Source organism: Elephantulus edwardii, unplaced genomic scaffold, assembly GCF_000299155.1.
Source record: "Elephantulus edwardii isolate Elephantulus edwardi_28Jun2011 unplaced genomic scaffold, EleEdw1.0 scaffold00075, whole genome shotgun sequence".
Lineage (NCBI taxonomy): Eukaryota > Metazoa > Chordata > Mammalia > Macroscelidea > Macroscelididae > Elephantulus > Elephantulus edwardii.
Genome location: NW_006399825.1, coordinates 5,911,496 through 5,932,406, shown reverse-complemented (window position 1 = coordinate 5,932,406; position 20,911 = coordinate 5,911,496). Strand labels below are relative to the sequence as shown.

Below are 20,911 nucleotides of genomic sequence, written 5' to 3'. Positions count from 1 at the left end.
GTGTATTTATTGGTGAAGATAAAAAAGGAAATTAATGAGAATTTAAGGCTGGGGTCAGCAGTTTTGGAAGAAGGATGGGTGATAGTTAATGCAGTGAAGGAGGGCCCATTACATAAGAGTGAGGTTTGAGGGTGGAGTCTGAGTAAGTTCTGAGTGTACTTATTAAGTGCTATATACAAGCACTGTTTACATTTATCTGTTGTGCATCTGTGCAATGGAGTCTTCCGTTAAAGAAATAGAAGGTGCAGAAGGTGAAAACACATGGTAAATTTCAAGAGTCAGCAGGAAAGAGTCAGAAACAATCAGAAGAGATGCATATCCTACACTGCCCCATCCTCTCAATCCTATCGAATAGGTCATAGTTGGAATTAATCATCCTTAAATCTTTAATAATAAGGAATCTCTAGGAAGCTGGACTACTAGGGATATCCAAGAATGGGACACCACCTATCAGTGTTTAGGAACAGACCTCTGTGCAAAGATGTAGTAGGAGAACTAGGTTTGTTTTGGTTTTTTTTAAATTTTATTTTATTTTTTTAATTATTTTTGTGTGTGTACCATCAAATCAGATCTGACTGGTATAGGAGGAGGTTGCCCCTCCTTCTCCAGCAGAGCATCTGGTGGATTCGAACCACTCACCTCTGGGGTTGCAGTGCAGCTTCTTGCCACTAGGCCACCAAAGCTCCCTAGAACTAGGTTTAAGAACAATTGTAAACTGCTTCCTATACCTGCAAGGTATATATTTCACTAGAGAAAGTCCATTAACTTCAACTTTAATTTTTAAAATTAAGAGGTCAAATGGCTTCTCTAGGGCCATATCACTTGTTGATGAGAGGTTAGGACTCAAATTTAAGAATCTTTGGACTGTGTGTGTGTGTGTGTGTGTGTCCACACACACAGTTCCCTTATTGTTAGGTGCCATCCAGTTAGTTCCAGCTCAGAGTGACCTTGTCTACAAGAGAATGAAACATAGTTCAGTCCTGCCCCATACTCGCAATGATTACTAACTTTGAACCATTATTACAGCTGTTCTGTCATATATGTGTAACACTTGACTTCTCATTTTGGACAACTATATGTATATGATGCGATTTCTTTCACTTGGGACACATACATACACATATACACACTTACAGAAAGTTGTTCAATATTTTTTAGAATTCCTCGTCAGAGTAACTTTTTCTAATACAGAACAAAACTGTGTAACTGTGATTTATTTTACACAACACGAGAAAGCCTACCGCTATATTCCTAATCTGGAGTCCTGCGAGTGTCCTCAGATGCTTCAGGAGAGCCCGGTGGGTCTGAGTTTTCTCCTTTGGTTGCTCCGAAATGGTAAAAAGTAAGGTATCAGTCAACTGGGCCAGGCTATAGCCTGCACCTATTGTCACTCCTGAGAAGAAGAAATTAGGATATTAGCTTAATTGGGAACTCTAACAAGAGAGAATTGCTTGAAAATAACCTTTTAAATAAAATCTAGCTTCCTCTTCCAAAGCTACTTAGAATGATAGAAATCAAAGATAATTCTGGCAACTTTATCCCCAAACACTAAATACTAATGCTATACATTTTAAGACATGTAAACCATAGGTATTAAAAGTCACTGCTTCATATTTTAAATTATTATTATTAAATTATTAAATTTTATTAATTTTAATGAACATTTACAGAGATATTGGGTTTTCATTCATTCATTGTTGCACTATTTTCTCTACTCTCCTCCCCAGTTTGTTCTTCTCCCCCCCCCCCACCCTTGGAAGTCTGTTTTAATTGTCCAATTGCCACAGTGCTTGTCAAGCCAGTTCTGATTAATCTCCTTTGTCAGTGTGCCCTTTGTCATTCCCTGTCACTCCTCCCTGAGAGAGACTTCACCCTGATTCATAAGGAAAAGGGGGTCACTGCTTCATTTATCTCCAACTTCGTGTTTTCCTGAGTAAAGTAATGAAATAGAAAAATTTCAGTCAAGTTTTCCTGAGATGTTTTAAGGGTTAAGGTTAAGTGGGATTTGACCCGCAGCATTTGCATTGTCCGTTTGCTTCTTCTTCCCCATTCATTTCTTTCATTGCTCCTTTATAATAAGATTAGAATAGCCACCTGTCTTGAGGCAGTTGTATTTGCAGGTATGCTTACAGGGTGCTCTGATGGCTTAGTGGTAAGAAGTTGTACTATAATCCTGAAGGCACTTGGTTCGAGTACACCAGTTGCTCCACAGGAGAAAAATGGGCAATCTCCTCCCTTGTGATTAACTGTCTGTGAAAACCCACCAGAGGGTCAGCTATGGGTTGGTTCTGACTCAGAGGTATAAAACAACAATGCTTACTGAGTATGATACTGTTAGGGTTGTCTTCTGTCTATATGTTCTCAACAGGGACAAATATTGTCTCTAAGGTGGTGAAAAAAAATTATTTTTTTATAAATAAAGTCCAAATATACATATGATACATAAACAGATACATGGTATGCTTGTGCTATTAAATTTTTTGGGTACGTATGGAAGGGAAAATATGTCTAAAAAGGCTCTTTAGTGGAGCAAAAACAAAGAAAAGATTAAGAAACACTGGCCTAGTTCTACAGGCACGACCTCCCCAATCTTCCTCATCATTACAGTGAAGTGATAGACAGATAGATGTAACCATAGATGTAGCTGGAACTATAGCTGTGAATGCAAATAGAGATCTAGAGCTAGGTGACTTGATGACATGATGGTTAAATGCTTTGTTGCTACCTGGAAGGTTGGTAGTTTGAAGTCACCAGCATGTTTGTGTGAAAGATCTCGTTATCTGCTCCCATAAAGATTATAGCTTAGAAAACCTCTGGGGTAGGTCAAGTATGTCCTTAGGTCGTTATGAATCAGCGTTGGTTAAACAACACCCCATCAACATGGTAGATATGGATTGACTGTAACTCAGCTCACTGCTGTCTGGTCAGTTCTGACTTGTAGTGACCCTTCTGAGGGATTCCAAGACTACATTTTAATGAGAGGTGACTGTCCACCTTTTTTCCTTGGAGCAGCTGGTGGATTTTAACTGCTGGTTGCGCATCCTTTAGGCTAACAGCACAATGCTCCATGGACTAGGCCCCCATGTAGCTTGTTCCTTATCTCAATAGTAATATTATAATACACATTTCACTCTAACTAGGCACCTTCTAACTTTATTCCCAACCCTCTACTGTACCTGATTAGCTTCCCGTTGTTTCATATCTTACCAATAGCTTATTAATATGAATTTTCTAGCAGGTAAAAAAAATGAATGGGCTGACAAATTTGCAAATGACAGATTGGAGGGGAAGTAGGCAATTTTCCATGTGATTTCTGCCTATCCACCGGGAAGAACATTATTTTAGGGAGGGTTTTCAGTTCCTGTAAATTCTTAATCATTTAAGCCTCTAGTCTGCATGGTACATGGAAAGAAATGTTATTCGGATATCTTTATTCAGAGCATTATGTGGAAAGAGTACTTGATTATGAATAAGAAGACCTAGGATCTAGCTCAGACTTGCTCATACATTAGTTGTGTAATGAGGAAGTTTAGCTTTTGGATTCTGTACCTTATTCACTATAATGGAGATAGTGATAAGCTACTTGCGATACCAATTTATGTAGTTGTCATAGGATTATGAGACAAGAGATGTAAAGAACTTGATTGTGTAGCTGTGTAAAAAGAACTGTGATTGTTTATAGTGACTTAAGTTTTCAAATCTGTTACTCAGATTGTGTGTGTGCACATGTGCTATGGTCTTGGAACAAATTTGTGTATCATGAAATAACATCTGGCAAGAACCTTTTCTACTGTTCAGAAAATGTGTCTAGTTTTTGTAATTCAGCAAAACACTCTATACTGGTGGAGTTACCTGCAATTATGGCTCCCATGAAAATGTATAGGTTTTGCATTAGCATAAATAAATATTCTGGAATTTCCATTTTTCTCAATGTTATCCATAACTTATCCTGATCCATACAGTTGCATGCCTTTGACTAATCAGTAAAACCCAAGTAAACACCTCTCTGGAGTTCTAGGCTTTTCGTCAAGATCTATCTAATATCAACAGTGATATCTCATTCCACAGTCTCTTCTGAATACAACTTAAATTTCTGGTGGTCCTCTGTCAATGTACTTTCCCAGTTGTTTTTGTATTATCTTGACCAAGATTTTACTTGCTTGTAATAGTAATGATATTGTTTGATGCTTTCTGAACTCTTTTAGATCACCTTTTTATTGGGATGGGAACAGATATGAATCTCTTAAAGATTACATGAAGAAAAATGTGGCATCAAGATTGGAGGAATACTCAATATGCAATATGCAGATACACAACTTTACTTGAGAAAGTGAAGGTGACTAGAAGCATATACTGAAAAAAGATCAAAGACTACATTCTTCAATATAAGTTACATCTCAACATGAAGAAAACAAAAGCTATCATCATTATATCAATAGGCAACATCATGATAGATGGAGAAAATGTTGAAATTGTCAACAATTTAATTTTACTTATATCCCAGCAACACCCATGGTAGAAGAAGTAAAGAAATCAAGACATGATGCATTGGAGAAATCTTCTGTGAAGGACCTATTTAAAGTGCTACAGAGCAAGCCTATCAGATTATAGAACAAGGTACACCTGATCAAACCATGATCTTTTCAGTTGCTTCCTATGCCTTTGAAAGTTGGACAATGAACTTATTTTTTGAAGACCAAAGAAGAATCAATGACTTTGAATTGTGTTTTGGTGAAGAGTATTGGATATCCCACAGATTGTCAAAAGAACAGTCAAGTCTGTCTTGGAGGAAGTGCAATTGGAGCGCTCCTTAGAAGTAAGGATGACGAAATTTTATTTCACATTCTTTGGGTATGTATTCAAGAGGAAAGAGATAATATGCTGTGAGAGGTAGATGGCCAAAGAAAGTGAGGAAGACCCTTAACAAGATGGATCGACACAGCAATTACAACAATGAGCTTGAGCATGATGGAGATGATGAGGATGATGATGGATAGGGCAAGGTTCCCATCTATCGTTCATAATGTTGCTATGGATTGTGCCCAACTTAATGGTACCTAGTAACATAACCATGTAGTATTCAGTGATGCTACTAAGTGAGTTATTTGGGGGAAAAAACCCAATCCCCAAACAAAAAAACCACTCAATATCATTTACAATATCAAAAGCAACCAAGAAAACTCATAGAGAACACAAGTTGTTGTTAGGTGCCATCAAGTCAAGTTCGACTTATGGCAACCCTGTGAATGAAAGATGTGAAACCTGTTCTATCCTGTGCCATCTTCACACCTCCTGACACAAAAGAGCTCATTCTACCAGTCACCGTCAATTCACCTAGTTGAGGATTTTTCTCTCCTTTGCCACCCCTCCTTCCTTTCCAGCGTCATGTCTTTCTCCAAGAAACAGCAACATGTCCAAAGTATGTGAGGCTAAGCCTTGCTTCATATTCTTGCTTCATCATTCTTGCTTCCAAATAGCACTCTGGCTGCACTCTCTCCAAGACATATCTGTTCATTCTCTTGACCATACGTTCAGTTCTCTTCTCCAACACCTCATCTCAATGGCGTCAATTCTTTTCTGTCATCCTTAGTCACTGTCCAGCTGTCAAATGCATAGCAAGTAATCAGAATGGCCTGAATCAGATGCACCTTAGTCCTCACACGGACATCATGACTCCTCAATAATTAGGAGACGTCCCTAACTACAGATTTCCCCAGAGCAATGTGTCTCCTTTTTTTCCTGACTGCTGGTACCAAGGGTGCTTATTGTGGATCAAAGTAAGATGAAGTTATTGACAGTTTCAGTCTCCTCTCTATCGATCATGACATTGCCTATCATCGGTCCAGTGGTAAGAATCTTTGTCTTCTTGACGTTGAGATGTAATCCATATTGAAGGCTGCACTCTTTGATCTTCTACAAGTTCTTCAAGTACTCCTTACTTTCAGCAAGCAAAGTTGTTTTATGATGCAGGTTATTGATGAGTCTGCCTTCAATTCTGATGCCATATTCCTCCTCATAGAGTCTAGCTTCTTGGATAATTTGCTTAGCATACAGATTGAATAAGTATGGAGAGAGAATACAACCCTGACACACTCCCTTCTCAATTTTCCATCTTTTTAAAACATTTTTTTGTATTACTCTGATATCAAAGTTCAGTTGTAGATGGGCTTCTAGCCTTTTGTTCATAGGGTTGCTATGAGTCATGCTCGACTCGAAGGAAATCAACAACAACACCACCACTCTGATATATATACAAAGTTTAAATACATTGAAAATCACAAAAGATCCGTCTCATTTCCTTCACCCACCCATCCATCAAATTGTACAACCCTATGATTAACACCCTCCCCTCCCCTCATCCTCACCCCTCTTGGATTCTCATACTCATTCTACAATAATGGTTTTATACAATATTTGCCCTTGTGGGACTGAGTTAGTTCACTCACCATAATGGTCTTCAGTCCCTCCCAAGTAAGGTAGTAATTTACAAAATGATTGTTCCTATGTGCTGTGTTGTATTTCCATTGTATGAATGTACCACAATTTCTCAACCTATTTGTTTGTGGTTGGACATCTTGGCTATTTCCATGTACTTGTGATGGTGAATAATACTGCTTTGAACATTGGTGTACAAGTTTCTGTTTGAGTCTCAGTTCTTAAAGGACAGCAAATAATAAATGATGGAGAGGATGCAGTGAGATAGGAACTCTTTTACATTGTTGGTGGGATTGTACAATCATACAACACTCTGGAAGGCAGTTTGGTGCTTCCTTAAAGTGCTGAACATTGCTAGTCAAAATGAACAAAGTTTAGCTGAGATTCTGTAGCATGCAAATAAAATAAATTTAGAATTTCTCCTTTTTTTTGCTATTGCTCTATCTATATTGTATTAAATATCAAAAGCTCAGGACTGAACTAAATATTTAATCAGGTTAAATTCTGAACATGTTTCTGTTTTAATTTGTCTTATTTGTAAAAGTAGGCAAATACATCATATAGATTAACTTTGGTTTCTGCACTTTTCATGTGTTTGTGGGTGGGAAAAGTTTGGTGGGTTTTTTGTTAAACAAAGACACATATTGCCTAAAAATAAAAAGCTGAACATAGAAATTCCATATGACCCTTCTCAATTTTAAACTATGTAGTGCTCCCCTGCTCTGTTCGCACACATAGCACTCACTAAATAGTTGTTGAATAAATAAATGAGTAAGTAAGGTTAGATTGGAAGCAGGAGTGGCATCCACTTCTGTAAATAGCTTGCCTCCGGAAACCCTATGAACCTGGAGAAAGGATGAAAGTCACACATGTGTGTCCAGGACTTTCTTTCATAGGGTTGCTTTGAGTCACCTACGGCTCAACTGCACTTAACAACAACACAACAAGGTTAGATATTCTGTTTAGTGCTCAAATTAGCCAAATACATGTGTTTGATTACCAGCATCCCACCACAAGTCAATGGTAACATTTTGTTTGAACAAAAAAATGCTTACCACTATCAGTGGCATCTGCAAAACATAGTTCTGGAAGCCCAACTGGAGATATGAAAACTGGATAGAACGCATCTTTGAACTTAATACTGGGTCCTTAAGGGGAAAATAATTTAAGGCAGTTAGAAATGAAGGACAAGGGGCACTGGTAGATGTTGCTTACAAAATATTTGTAGTGAAAATTGTGACTCACGTGACTTACTAAAAAAGCAAAACAACAAAGCATTCTAGAGGACAGTCAAGATCCACTGAAGATTAATTACTTTTAGGAAGTGTTTAAAGAAAGCGCAGGTATTTGGGTTACCTAATTTCGACCAAGAACCTGCATAGAAATCACCCACCCACTGCAGTGTTTCCCATGATGATGGGGGCCGAGGGGAAAGTGATCTTCAGTTCTAGAAGGTCATCCAAGGTCACAGGTATGATCCAGGTGGTCTTCGTCCCTTGGAATGTCAGTCTTCTCTTGTTTGGATCTTCTGCCATTCTCTAAGGGGCAGGGGGGGAAACCAAAAAGGAATTCAATGGGCTTTTAAGCAATATTTCTGAACAAAGTCTGAGCATTGAACTCTCCAAACTTTTAAACTTCTAAGGGTCAGAAAGGAGTTGCCTGTTTGAAGTTACCCACATTGAAATGACTCATGCATGTACCATTGAATAAGCACCATAATAGATAACTGCCCATTAACAAGGGGAACTGGAGGAAATGCTATTTCTATTTGAAAAGTGAGTAGACAGCACAGTGTGGTGAATGAGTCTTAGCTAAGGAATTAGCGTCCAACTCCTTGTTTTAGTTCTGTCCCAACTTAAAAGACCTTCATCATTGGTGATTATGGTTTTTCAATGGATAGAAATGTCAATGGATAAAATTATCTTCTGAAAAAAAATCTTAAGCCATTTATTAGGTACAGTATAGTTGGATTTTTAAAATATTTGTTCCATGTGCATTGTTGTTGCTCTTTGCTGTTGTTGTTATGTGTCGTCGAGTCACTTGTGACTCAGCAACCCTATGTACAACAGCCCTAAACTCTGCTCTGTCCTGTGCCAATCGCACTGTCTCTGACACTCCCATCCCAATTATCCCAGTCACTGAATCAATCCACCTCATAGAGGGTCTTCCCCTCCTGCACTGTCCCTCCACCCTCCCAAGCATGATGTCCCTCTCTAAGGACCGGTCTCTCCTCACAACATGTCCAAAGTATGTTAGACGGAGCCTCAGAATCCTTCCCTCCAAGGAGCCACCCGGTTTAACCCTTTCCAGGACAAATCTGTTTGTTTTCCTAGCAGTCCATGGTACCCTCAATACTCTTCTCCAGCACCACAGCTCAAAGGCATCAATTCTCCTTCTATCCTCCTTGATTTTGAGTCAGAACCAATTCATCGCTGACCGTCTAGTGGATTTTCAGAGGCTGTAGGTAGCATAGGAGGAGATTGCCAACCTTTTTCCCTTGGGGCAGTTGGTGGATTTGAACCTCTTGCCTTTAGGTTGACAACACAACTCCTTACCACAAAAGCTCCCTTATAAACAGAACATATGTAATATTTTTATCTTTAAATAAGTAAAAACTGAGACCTTTTGAGGAGTCAGTAAACTGATGTCTCTCCAGTGCATAATATCATGGAACAAAATGGCAGGTACCTAACACTATTTATTCTCTTCCTTTAACCCTTCCCCTAGTGCATGGAGACCATCAAATAAGTTGGAAGATAATGTGATTCTGTCATAATAACTAGAATTCGGTTTTTTCTTTACTCATCTTACAAAAATATTTACTTCACAGAGTAGCTGTGTGAGCTTGTGCGCATCATTTAAACTCTGACTCTCAGGTTCTTTAGTTGAATTCTCAGAAAACCACACATCTAAGCAGCATACTTTAAATTATTTGCAGTGATGTTGAGCAAATGCCCAAAAGTTGGTTGTGTAGGGCCTCTTCCAAATTTTAATGTAAAAAAAATTCAGCTACTACATTGCATCATTACACAATAGAGCACAAAAGAATGTTTTGTATAAACAATGAGCAGAAAATAAAAGAAATATCTTACTATTAGTTCAGGAGGGAATATAGGTTCCTGGGTTGGATCGAAGGGCTGGAATTCATTTTCATCATACAATTTTGTGCATATCTGAAAAAAAAAGACATAATAAAAAATGGACTTTCACAGTTGTTGAGACCTGGTCAAGGGTCTGTGAAGGCAGAACTAGAACTTGCACTTATGACACTGAAACAAAATGTAATCACTTCTAATGAAGAGTTTCATTCTAATAGGACTGTAGCATGATTCCCCTCATATTTTCTGGACTATGGACTTCTTCATTATGTCTGAAATTGGGTATCATTTTTGGAACTATCATTTTTGGTATCATTTGTGGATATTTATTTATGAGCATAAAGCCGCATTACTGTTTATGTACTTAATGAGAGTAAGATGTTGGATAGGTCTGGATTAGGCAAAGGAAGTTGTATATCCAGAAGGATAATAGTCTTTGTTGACTGACTTCAAAAAAGATGTGGGCTCACTAATTTTGGGAGCTTTTAAAGACTCTTTATTCCCTGAATTCAGCGATTTCGCACTTTACTCACAGAAAAGAATAGTAACAGAACAAATTTGGGTTTATGTGGGTATTTTTTAGTTAATCCCAACAAAATGGGAAACCAAATACTTACTTTCTCTGGTTTATTCACACAGGAGCTCTCTTCTTGATCCATGCAGCATTTTCCTGATCCCTTCATTTGACAAACAGTTGATTTCTTAGAAAGAAATTCAATTTAAAACAGATTTATTGATTGGTTCTCTGAACACCAGCCTGAGTACTGACACATACCAGGCCCCACAGGAGCTGTGGAAGAAGGAGTAGAGAGGGTTCTTACCCTCAAAGAAGCCATAATCTAGTGTGTAAGGAACCAGTTATTCCCAACTGAACACCCTCAAGGACTATAATGTGGTGGGTGAGGAACCGCTACTGACTCAGAGAGCATAAGAATGGATGTGGAGTCATCTTCATGATATAACCTGGAGAAAGTGTTACCCAAGTCTTATGGCAAAACAGTGGGATTAGAGGAGGGTGAGGTCAGTTACCTCATGCTTCCTTCTAAAGGTCAAAGTGGATTCCCGTTCACTAGGACCCTACAGAACAGAGCAGAACTACCCACTGCAGTTTCCAAGACTGTTGTCTTTACCAAAGTTGATGGCCATAGTTTTCTCCTGTGAAGTGCTGGTGAGTTCAAATCATCAACCTTTCAGTCAGAAGCCTGACACTTTAATCACGGCCCACACCAGGGTTCCTTAAAAATTTTCTCGCTGTCTACTAAATGAAGTATAGTCATAATGTGTTGATTGGGAAAATTGAAACCCAAATATAATATGTAGTTTGTGTTTATTGTCATAGATGGTCTGGATGTGTCTTTAATGAAGCCCTGGGAAGATAACTTCCTTTAAAATTTTTCACACACACACACACACACACACACACACACACACACACACTTCATCCCTATCAGCTCCTTCAGTTCTCAGCTTTGAAGGTGCCTTTACTGCCTTTCTCACTGTTTCCTTCATGGCCCGGTTGTCATGATTCTGGAAGTCCCTTTCATGAAAGTCATCTTCCTGTCTCTATATCTGCCACAGTCATCTAGATTCTCATTCTCACATGCATGAGATATTGCACTAGTCCATGCCTTCAGCCCACAGTGTCTCTAGCATGATAATCTTTCTCCAAGCAAGATTTTTTTCCTCTGTAGACGGTTCTCCTAGCTTGAGAACAATGAGCACATGTTGGACATCATCTTTATGCCCAAATTTCTTAGCCAGCAGTAGTACTTTTTTACTCCTTGATGCTCTTGTCACATTAATTTCTTTTGTGAACCTTAGCTGCTGTAAGGTAACCATCAAGTCAACTTCCACTCATAGAGACACTATGAACAGTAGATCTGAACCTTGTCCTATGCTGCCCTAAGCTCACAATCTCCAACATGATTAGATCAATTTTTTTTTATTATTGTACTACCTTTAATTTCTCATTTGAAGTCCAAAATGTAGGTAAACCCTAAAAATGTAGCAGAAGCATTTCCGCACACTGGTATGCATAATCTAGTTTGTGCAGAAGTGTTTCCACTAGCTTCATTTTCTTTGCGAGAAAGAAGAGAAGTCCGGTCATCTGGTTGCCTTTCGGACCATCTGCAACTCTTCAATGGGTTTCCACTCTTGCTTGATTGTTATGAGCTTTTGAGGTACAGTCGGATCCACATCTTCCCAAGGTTCTGGATTTCTTTTTCGATTAATGATCATATCACTTTTTCTAAGGGAATAAACAGCAAAAGATGATGCTCCGGTCCCTGCCATGGTCATAAACAGCACCAAAGGAATAAGTTCCTTCTTTTTCATCAGGAGTTGAAAGAAGTTCGTGATGGAGGAATGAGGAGTGTAGATCAATTCTTGTAATTATTTTGTCAATCCATCTTGTTGAGGGTCTTCCTTCTTTTTACTTTCTATTTCCCAGTGTGATGTCTTTTTCCAAGGTTGGCCCTTTTAACAACATGCCCAGAATATGTGAGATGAAGTTTCACCATCCTTTCTTCTATGGAGAACCCTGGTTGTACCTTCTCCAAGGCAGAGGGGGAGTCTTACACCAGATCTTAAAAGAAATGATAAAAATAGTGGAGTGAAGTAGAAATTTTCATGTAAGAAGATGCAAAGCATCAGGAAAAAGAAAGATGTCCAACATTCTTAATCTACTTCTATCAATTCTTTTAAGACTTGGTATAAGAATCCTTTGTTTCTCATTCATTAACTCTCTTTAATTTTCAAAACTTATAGGGACCAGCCTTTGAATAACAACATCATACTTGGTGGGCTGGAAGGGCAGCCCAGGAGAGGAAGAACTGGAATGAGATGGATTGGCATGATAATTGGGGCAATGGGATTACTTGTGTCGGAGTCAGTGAGACTGGTTCAGGTTAGGGCAGGGTTCAGAGCTGTTGTGCATAGGATCACGATAAGTTGCAGGAGACCCAATGGCACATAGCAATAATAGTCTGATATTTATAATATCTCAAGACTCCAATATCTTGGGTTTTTTATTATGCTTTTATGAGTTCTTAGCCTAGATTTCGTTTTCCTTAAAACAGTATGCGTTTCTTAAAGTCATGGACCTTATGTTTTATATTTTTAGCAAAGTTCTTAATTTAGGACTACACTTACAGTAGCTGCTAGTTTACTGAATAAATACAAAGTAGAGGAAATTGAACAAATTTTGATGATTAGAAAGTGCAAGTTTGAGTTATTTTAGTGATTGTTGTTGATTGCTGTCTAGTCGAGCATGAACTAAAGGCCTGAAGCCCTTCTACAACCATAGCCATTTATCAAAGTTCACAGTTTCCAGAGGCCTGCTGTTTAGGAAATGGATGCCGCTCTTGCTTTATTGAGTGAAAAAAACAAACCAAAACAAACCCCAAACCAAAATCAACTGGCAACTCACCATAGCCCTATATGTTAGAAAGACCCACTCCAAAGAGTTCTGAGGCTGTAGCTCTTACAAAAGCAAACTGCTGCTTCTATGTCTTGCAGAGCAGTTGGTAGGTTTGAACTGCTGACCTGATCATTAACAGACAAGTGCTTTAACCATTGTGTCACTAGAACTCTTGTTTTATGTGAAAATGTATTAAGATATTAAATAAACAGAATGAATACATATATGGTTAAACTTACCACACAAAATGTTTTTCCACTTTCTACAATTGGTCGATATCCAGTACAGCGACACAAATTACCTAATTAAGACAGGATTAATCTTTAATGAATAGTGTATATTGCCTATCTGTACTTTATACGTTCAATGGAGTAGTTAGGTTAGTGATTAAAGGCTTCCTCTCCCACCCTGAATAAAATGGGGTTTTGAAATAGCTGTTTTGGGAGGAGCTGTTCTTAGAACAATTGTATGCAACACAATGTGAATTAAGGAAAATGTGAAACACAATGTATATGAATTTTATAAGCAAACCAACATAAAATAAAAATGGAAAAAATTTGAAATTTTGATTACATTTTCTTCCTGAAATAATATGAAGCTCTTCATGATATTTTTTCCTATCAACTCTTTCGATTGAATCCCCATGCCTTCTTTAATGATGTACCTAATATTCCCCCATAATGTCTGTCTGACCCTTCATCAGACATTTTCATTGCTGTCTCTTCTCCCTTAAGTTCCCTCATAAGAAAACATACCTTCTTCATACTAACACCCATCTGGTGATCTCTTGGTGACAGGAATGGAAATTAGTTCTCCCCAACTCCCATCTTTTAATGAGCATTTTCCACAATGAAATGCTATTATTTAAATAAAAAAGTGAAGTTAAAGTTATTATCTTCATTTGGTGGGTGGAGGGAGGGGTTAAAGGAAATGGAAAGATCTGGTGAGGACCTGAAAAGATGGGATAATGATAGGTATAATTCAATGGTGATTAATTTTATAAAATACAATATAGGAGAATGATTGTCTGAAGCACAATGTAAGTGAACGAAAATGTGAAACATGTTGTATACAAATTTTGTATGCGACTAAGGTGCGTCTGATACAGGCCATGGTCTTCACAATCACTTGTTATGCATCAGAGAGTTGGACAATGACCAAGGAGGATAGAAGGAGAATTGATACCTTTGAGCTGTGGTGCTGGAGAAGAGTATTGAGGGTCCCATGGACTGCTAGGAAAACAAACAGATTCATCCTGGAAAGGGTTAAAATGGGTGGCTCCTTGGAGGCAAGGATTCTGAGGCTCCATCTAACATACTTTGGACATGTTGTGAGGAGAGACCGGTCCTTGGAGAAGGACATCATGCTTGGGAGGGTGGAGAGACAGTGCAGGAGGGGAAGACCCTCTATGAGGTGGATTGATTCAGTGACTAGGATAATTGGGATGGGAGTGTCAGAGACAGTGCGATTGGCACAGGACAGAGCAGAGTTTAGGGCTGTTGTACATAGGATCGCTATGAGTCACAAGTGACTCGATGGCACATAACAACAACAACAACATACCAATGTAAAATAAACATTAAAAAATTCTCTTCAAAGACATGTAAAAATTATTGGGAAATAGATATGTGTGGATTGGGGAGCTTTAAACACCTAGGAGTAAAGTGTTGTGTGAAAGTTTAGTAGCAGTGAGGGACAAAAATGTGTGTAACAGGGAAGCTCCTTTGTTTTTATTAGAATGAGAATAGTTCAGGATGAAATTGCATGCCCAAGAATGGGTAGGCTCCTTAATATTTCTTTCTTTTTGCTAATAAAGAAGAAAAAACATGGAAAAGTGTAGATTTTGAATCTCTCATTTTTTAATTTTATTTTTTTGAATCTCTCATTTGAAGTAGAGTAAAGGAGCTAAATTATCTAAATGAAAATTATGTTGAGGGAAATAGATTTAGGCAACAGACGCTTTCACTGTTCTAAAATGTAAGCAAACATTTTTAAAGGCTGAAGTAAGCCAGTATCAAAAGTTTTTTTAATTTTCATTCTTGGTGATGTTAAGCCTAGAAGTGATACTAAAAAGCCAGCAAGCAAAAGTCATAGTAACAATCACAGATACACCTGTGATTCTAAGAAAAAATAGTAGAAATTTAAAATTATTTTCCTTAGTCATCCGGGGGAAATGAAATGAAGTAGTAATATTCTATCAGTTGATGATTTAGAAGATACACACTTTAGTTCCTGACATCATTATGACTGAAATGAAGACAGGCTTTTACAAAGAGGACTTGGGTTAAGATAGGCACCAAGGAGGTGACATATTGGTGAAGCTTTTTGATCTCAAAAGTTTTACCACAATTTATACTTGAGTGCTTTCCACCCCTGTTCCCAGTTAAGAAGACTTACCTCCAAGAGCTTCTGTTACTTGTTCAGGGGTTGGCTCTGGGTGGTTCCTTAGTAGTGTGTAGATGGACATCACCATCCCTGGGCTGCAGAATCCACACTGCGTACCATGACACTTGGCAAGTCTTTCCTGACAGAAAAAGGCACAGTAATTATGCTCTAAATCGCTTACTTTTCTCTGCTGGATGGACACCAACAAGTAGGGAAGTTTATTTCGTTTTCCAGAAATAACTGCAGGGTAGTAGAGGCCATCTTTTAAGAAAGAAATTTCTGTTTTTCAAATCATATATATAGGTTTCCATCCTCAAGAAAAAAAAAATATAGTACTGAGTCTCAAGTAAGCCGTATTACTTTCTAGAGTCTGGTTTCTTAATTTGTGAAACACAATTCTGAACAATGAGCAAAAAACTCATGTGAGTTCGAGTTCTTACTGCAACTAATGCACCATTTTCTTGATTTTTTTTTTCTTCATCTGTAAAATTGGGCAAATAATAGTGCTTACTCTGGTAACCTAGTGGTAAGAAGTTGCACTGCCATCCCAAAGGCACACTGTTCGAATTCAACAGCTGCTCCATGGGAGAAGGACAGGCATTCTCCACCTGGGTGATTTATTGCCTCTGAAAAATTGCTGGAGGGTCAGCTATGACTCAGTTCTGACTTGATAGCAAACAACAACAACAACAACAGCAGACTGTTGATATTAAATGAACAAATGTATGCAAATCACTTGGCATGGTGTCTGGCTCATAATCTCTGACATCTAGTAGATAATCTGATGTGGTTTATTTTCATCCCCTTCTCCATATGTAAAATAGGGATTTGTTTTTATGAGCTAAATTACATAATGTATGTGAATCTTTTGAAAACTGTACAGTGATATTTAGTAGTAGTCATGGATTGAATTGTGTCCTCCAAAATATGTGTTAACTTGGAAGGACTCTGATTCTTAGTGTAATAATGTCATTCTTGGATTGTATTGATATAATCATCACTTATGATGTGATCTGATGTGATCAGCCTTGATCTGTTGTAAGGGATTTGAGTAGGAAGCAAACCCCTTAGTTAAATCACACACCTGAGCAGATGTAACAGGAGTTTTCCCAAGAGTGAATTGCATTACCTTTTATGTTAGAAGAGCTAAAAGGAGAGATAAGAGAGTAGAGATAGAGAAAGACCTACTCTAACCAAGAAAGAAGAGCCAAGGGCAGAGCATGCCCTTTGGACCTGGAGTTCCTGCACTTGGAGCCTCCTAGCACCAGGAGACTCACAGAGAAAGGGTTCTGTTAGACCCAGCACTCTGCATTTGAACATGTCACCTCCTAAACTATGAGATAATATTTTCTGGTTGTTAAAGTCATTCATTTGTGATATTTCTGTTACAGCAGCATTGAATAACTGAGATGGCATTTGATACTGGGAGAGTGGAGTGTAGATACTTAAAATGTGGAAATGGTTTTAGAACTTGGTAATGAGTAGAGGTTAGGGGCACAGTCCACAGGGAGCTGTCTTGCCAACCCAAAGCCCATGCCTCTCTGGAAGTTTGACTCAACCCACAACTCCTCAAGAGAAAGATGCACAAACTCCTCCCATGTAATTTGTCATCTCCAAAAACCTGGTGGAGGGTCAGCTATAAGTTGGCTCCAACTTATGGCAATGAGTTTGAAGTTGTCTTTTAAATAGTAAAATCTTAAGGAGGTCTGCTTCTGTCGTTGCACTGCTTACTGAAAGGTCAAGGTTTGAATCTTCCAGGAGAATGATGAAGAGTCTCTTATTGTAAAGATTTACAGCCTTGGACATTCAATAGAGGGTCACCATGAGTAGGAATTAACTGGATGGTAGTTGTTATTGTTGTTATGGTCCATCAAGTCGACTGTAACTCATAGTGACCCTGTGAACAATAGATCTGAACCTTGCCCCCTCCTATGCCGTCCTCACCATGTCCGATATATTGGAGCCCATTGCTACTGTGTTATGCTGTGCATCTGAAAGCTGGACAATGAATAAGGACGACAGAAGGATTGATGCCTTTAGCTGTGGTATTGGAGAAGAGTATGAAACATCCCACATACTGCCAAAAGAGTAAACAAATATCTCTTAGAGAGGGTGCAGCCAGAATGCTCTTTGGAGCACTCACACACTCGGCCTCACGTACTTTGGACATGTTGCTAGGAGGGGGTTATTCCTTGGAAAGGAACATGATGCTTAGAAAGGTAGAGGGTTGCCTAAGGAGACAAAGACCCCCAACCAGGTGGATTGACACAGTGACTGCAGCAGTGGGCTCTAATGTGTCAGGAAGTGTGAGGATGGCACAGGATAGATAGGACAGGGTTCAGATCTGTTGTATATTGGGTCACTATGGGTCTTACTTGACTTGATGGCACCTAATAACAGCAACAACAACATTGTTATAGTCACTGTGTTAATTCATCTTGTTGAGGGTCTTCCTCTCCTACCTCAACTCTTTACCTTTCCCAGCATAATGCCTGGCCTTCTCAACAACATGCCCAAAGGATGTGAGATTAAGCTTTACCATCTTTCTTTCCAAGGAGCTCCCTAGTTGTACTTTCTCCAAGACAAACTTGTTTGCCCTTTTGGTAACTCATGGGAGACTCAGCACTCATCTCTATCACCACAACTCAAAGGCATTGATTCTAGGAGTGGCATCCACTTTCTAAACCACATGCCTCCGGAAATGATGAACTTTGATAAATGTTGATAGTTGTAGAGGGGCTTCAAGCCTTCTGTTCATAGGGTCACTATGAGTCATGCTCCTCTTGAAGGCAATTAACAACAGTTGATAATAGTAGAGGCCTAGATTGCCCCTGAAAAGACTATTGGTGGAATTTTTCATCAAAGGCAATTCTGGGGAGGGCTCAGAAGGAAGTGAGGAGACTTGTGACACCAGACATATGACAAGAGACAGAAACAGAAATGGCAGGTGTACATCCAGGAACTTGGGAAGAGTTGACTCTCAGAGCAATGTACCTGAACGCCTCTGGGCAGGAGGCTTTCTGGAAGTGTTGGGTGATTCCCCAAAGCACAGATTGAGAGAGCTGAATGTCTTCAAGCTGAGGGTTTCTGGCAGGATAGGGTGCCATGCCTCCAGGCACTTTCAGTAGAGCTGGAGATCTGTAGCACTTGCCTGAGCATGACAGAAGTAATCTGGTCTCTTGGAGAGACTAAAAACCAGGAAGCAGAAGGTAAAGAAACAAGGAAGCAGATCGGCCTCAGTAGCAATGGGTACCGCTAAGGTCCCTGGGGTTTAAAAAGGTGAAAGTGCCACATAGTCTGCTGAGTGGTCTCAAAGACTTAAATTTTCAACAGCTCAGTTCTGTTACCTGAGGCTGTAGTTCATGAGTGAATGAGGACACATCTGCTTCCCAAAGCTTAGGGGGTAGGGTTATCTTACCCAAGAGGTAGAAGAACAGGGTTTACTGGGGCTGAGCCTACGGGATCCTTATCAGTTGGACTAGGAAAATACTTTTGTTCAGTGTCATCACACCAGCTACGACTCCTAGTGATCCTAGGAACAGCAAGTTGAAACCTTACCCTATCCAGCTCCAGCCTCATATCTCCCTCACTCTCGGACCTATTGTTTCAGTACTGGGTCAATTCATCTCTTTGCAGGTCTTCTTCATATTGGTTGGTCCTCTATTTTTTCCAGCATGATATTTTTTCCTAAGGACTGTTGCCTCCTGGTAACATCTCAATGTGAGATGAAATTTCTCCAACCTTTGCCTCTAAGGAGAATTATGGTTACACTTCTTCCAAAATAAAATTACTTGTTCTTTGGCAGTTCATGGTACATTCAATACTCTTCTCTAATACCAACAATTCTTCTTCAGTCTTCCTGATGGGTTGTCCAACATTCATATGCATAGGAAGCAGTTGAAAAGAACCTTGCTTTGGATCAGGTATACCTTAGTCATGAAATTGACCTCCTTGCTCTTTAGAACTTTCAAGAGATCCTTGCTAATAGATTTGCTCAATGGACATGTCTTTTGATTTCTTAATTGCTACTTCCAAAGGTGTTAACTGTGGATCCAAGTAAATGGAAATCCTTGACAACTTCAATCTTTTCTCCATCTATCATGATGTTGCCTATTGATCCAATGGTAAGGATTTTTGTTTTCTTGATGCTGTGATGTGATCCATATTTAAGGGTGTAGTCTTTGATCTTCTGCACTTTGTGCTAAATCTTCTTTATTTGCTGCAAGAAAGGTTCTGCCATCTGCACAACACAGCTTGTTGATAAGTTTTCTGATATTGATGCCATATTCTTCATTATAGTTCAGCGTCTTGAATGATTTGCTCATCATACAGATCAAACAGATATCGAGAAAGGATAAACTCCAGCACATTGCTTTCCTTATTTTAAACAGTGTCTTCTTGTTTTGTGTGAGTGACTGCTTCTTGGCATAGAGGTTTTCCAAGGTTCTTAGTATAAGTTTTGCATGAGTACAATTAAATGTCTGGGATTCCTAATTATTCTCAAAGCCATTTATAATTTGTTAAATTCCACATAGTCAAATGCTTTTGCATAGTAAATAAAATACAAGTAAATATCTTTCTGATATTCTCTACATTCACCCCAAATCCATCTGACTTCAGCAATGATGTCCTTTCTTTCCATACTCTTTTGTTTTAATTTCCAATCTCTTTTGAATCCAGCTTTACTTTCTGACAGTTCCTTGTTTACATACTATTCCAGTCATTTTTAATTACTCTTCAACAAGATGTTACTTTTGTGTGGTATTAATAACTTTATTTAATAATTTCTGTACCCTATTGGATCACTTTTTTTAAAAAAATGAGAACAAATATGGATCTCTTCCAAGCCATTGGCAAGGTGGCTGTCTTCCAAATTTCTTTGTGTGGACTAGTGAACCTGTCCAGGGTTGCATTTTTTACTAGATACCTCAATTGGGATTTTATCAATTCCTGGCACCTTAATTTCTTGCCAATGCTTTTAGAGCAGCTTTGACTTCTTCCATAAGTACCACTCGTTCTTGATTATAAACTACTCTGTCAAATGGTTCAGTGGAAACCAATGATTTTTGCTACAGAGACTGTATATTACTTTCATCTTCTTTGGATCCTCCAATATTTTGTCCATAGAGCCTTCAGTATTGCAAATGACTTGAGCATGATTAAAATATTTTGAAAGAAATATTCCCACCCCACCCCCCCAAACAACATGGCACTGAGAATTAAAGCCACAGACTTCATTTGTGATACAACTGAAGGGACAGACATCTGTTGTAACGTCAGAGAAGAATATGACTGTGCTGGGTCTACTGCTGGCTGGCAAGTTGTCTCAGATGTGACATGTAAACATGACTGCACATGTACCGGTAAGTGTTTAACAACAGGTTCTATGAATGGAGGAAGGGAGAGCCGTGATATGTAGCTTCTCTTGATTCCCATAGTATGAATATTCCACCATGGTGACTATCAAACTATCAGCGTGGTATCTCCAAATATGGAGCTGGAAGAGGTGTGCAGTAACATGTGGTCTATGACATTTCCACCACCTAACTGAGCTTGAGAAATATTGCAAGATGTG

The 20,911-nt window shown here is 38.8% G+C and overlaps 2 protein-coding genes across 2 annotated transcripts in view; both read right to left on the bottom strand.

Moving 5' to 3' along the window:
- LOC102857281 (aldehyde oxidase-like) overlaps positions 1-20,911 on the bottom strand; it is a 103,164-nt gene that overhangs the window by 58,817 nt on the left and 23,436 nt on the right. The window contains exons 5-12 of the mRNA XM_006889139.1: positions 15,349-15,475; positions 13,191-13,252; positions 10,151-10,234; positions 9,528-9,608; positions 7,829-7,973; positions 7,491-7,583; positions 5,290-5,292; positions 1,242-1,393 (exon numbers count right to left, since the gene is read on the bottom strand). Of these exons, the coding sequence (XP_006889201.1) occupies positions 1,242-1,393; positions 5,290-5,292; positions 7,491-7,583; positions 7,829-7,973; positions 9,528-9,608; positions 10,151-10,234; positions 13,191-13,252; positions 15,349-15,475 (747 nt within the window). The remainder of the gene's footprint in view (positions 1-1,241; positions 1,394-5,289; positions 5,293-7,490; positions 7,584-7,828; positions 7,974-9,527; positions 9,609-10,150; positions 10,235-13,190; positions 13,253-15,348; positions 15,476-20,911) is intronic.
- LOC102845443 (normal mucosa of esophagus-specific gene 1 protein-like) lies at positions 11,637-12,963 on the bottom strand. Its single transcript, XM_006889131.1, has 2 exons — positions 12,933-12,963; positions 11,637-11,917 (listed from the first exon to the last, which is right to left on the bottom strand). The coding sequence occupies exons 1-2, from the start codon at positions 12,961-12,963 to the stop codon at positions 11,637-11,639; spliced, it is 312 nt and encodes a 103-aa protein (XP_006889193.1).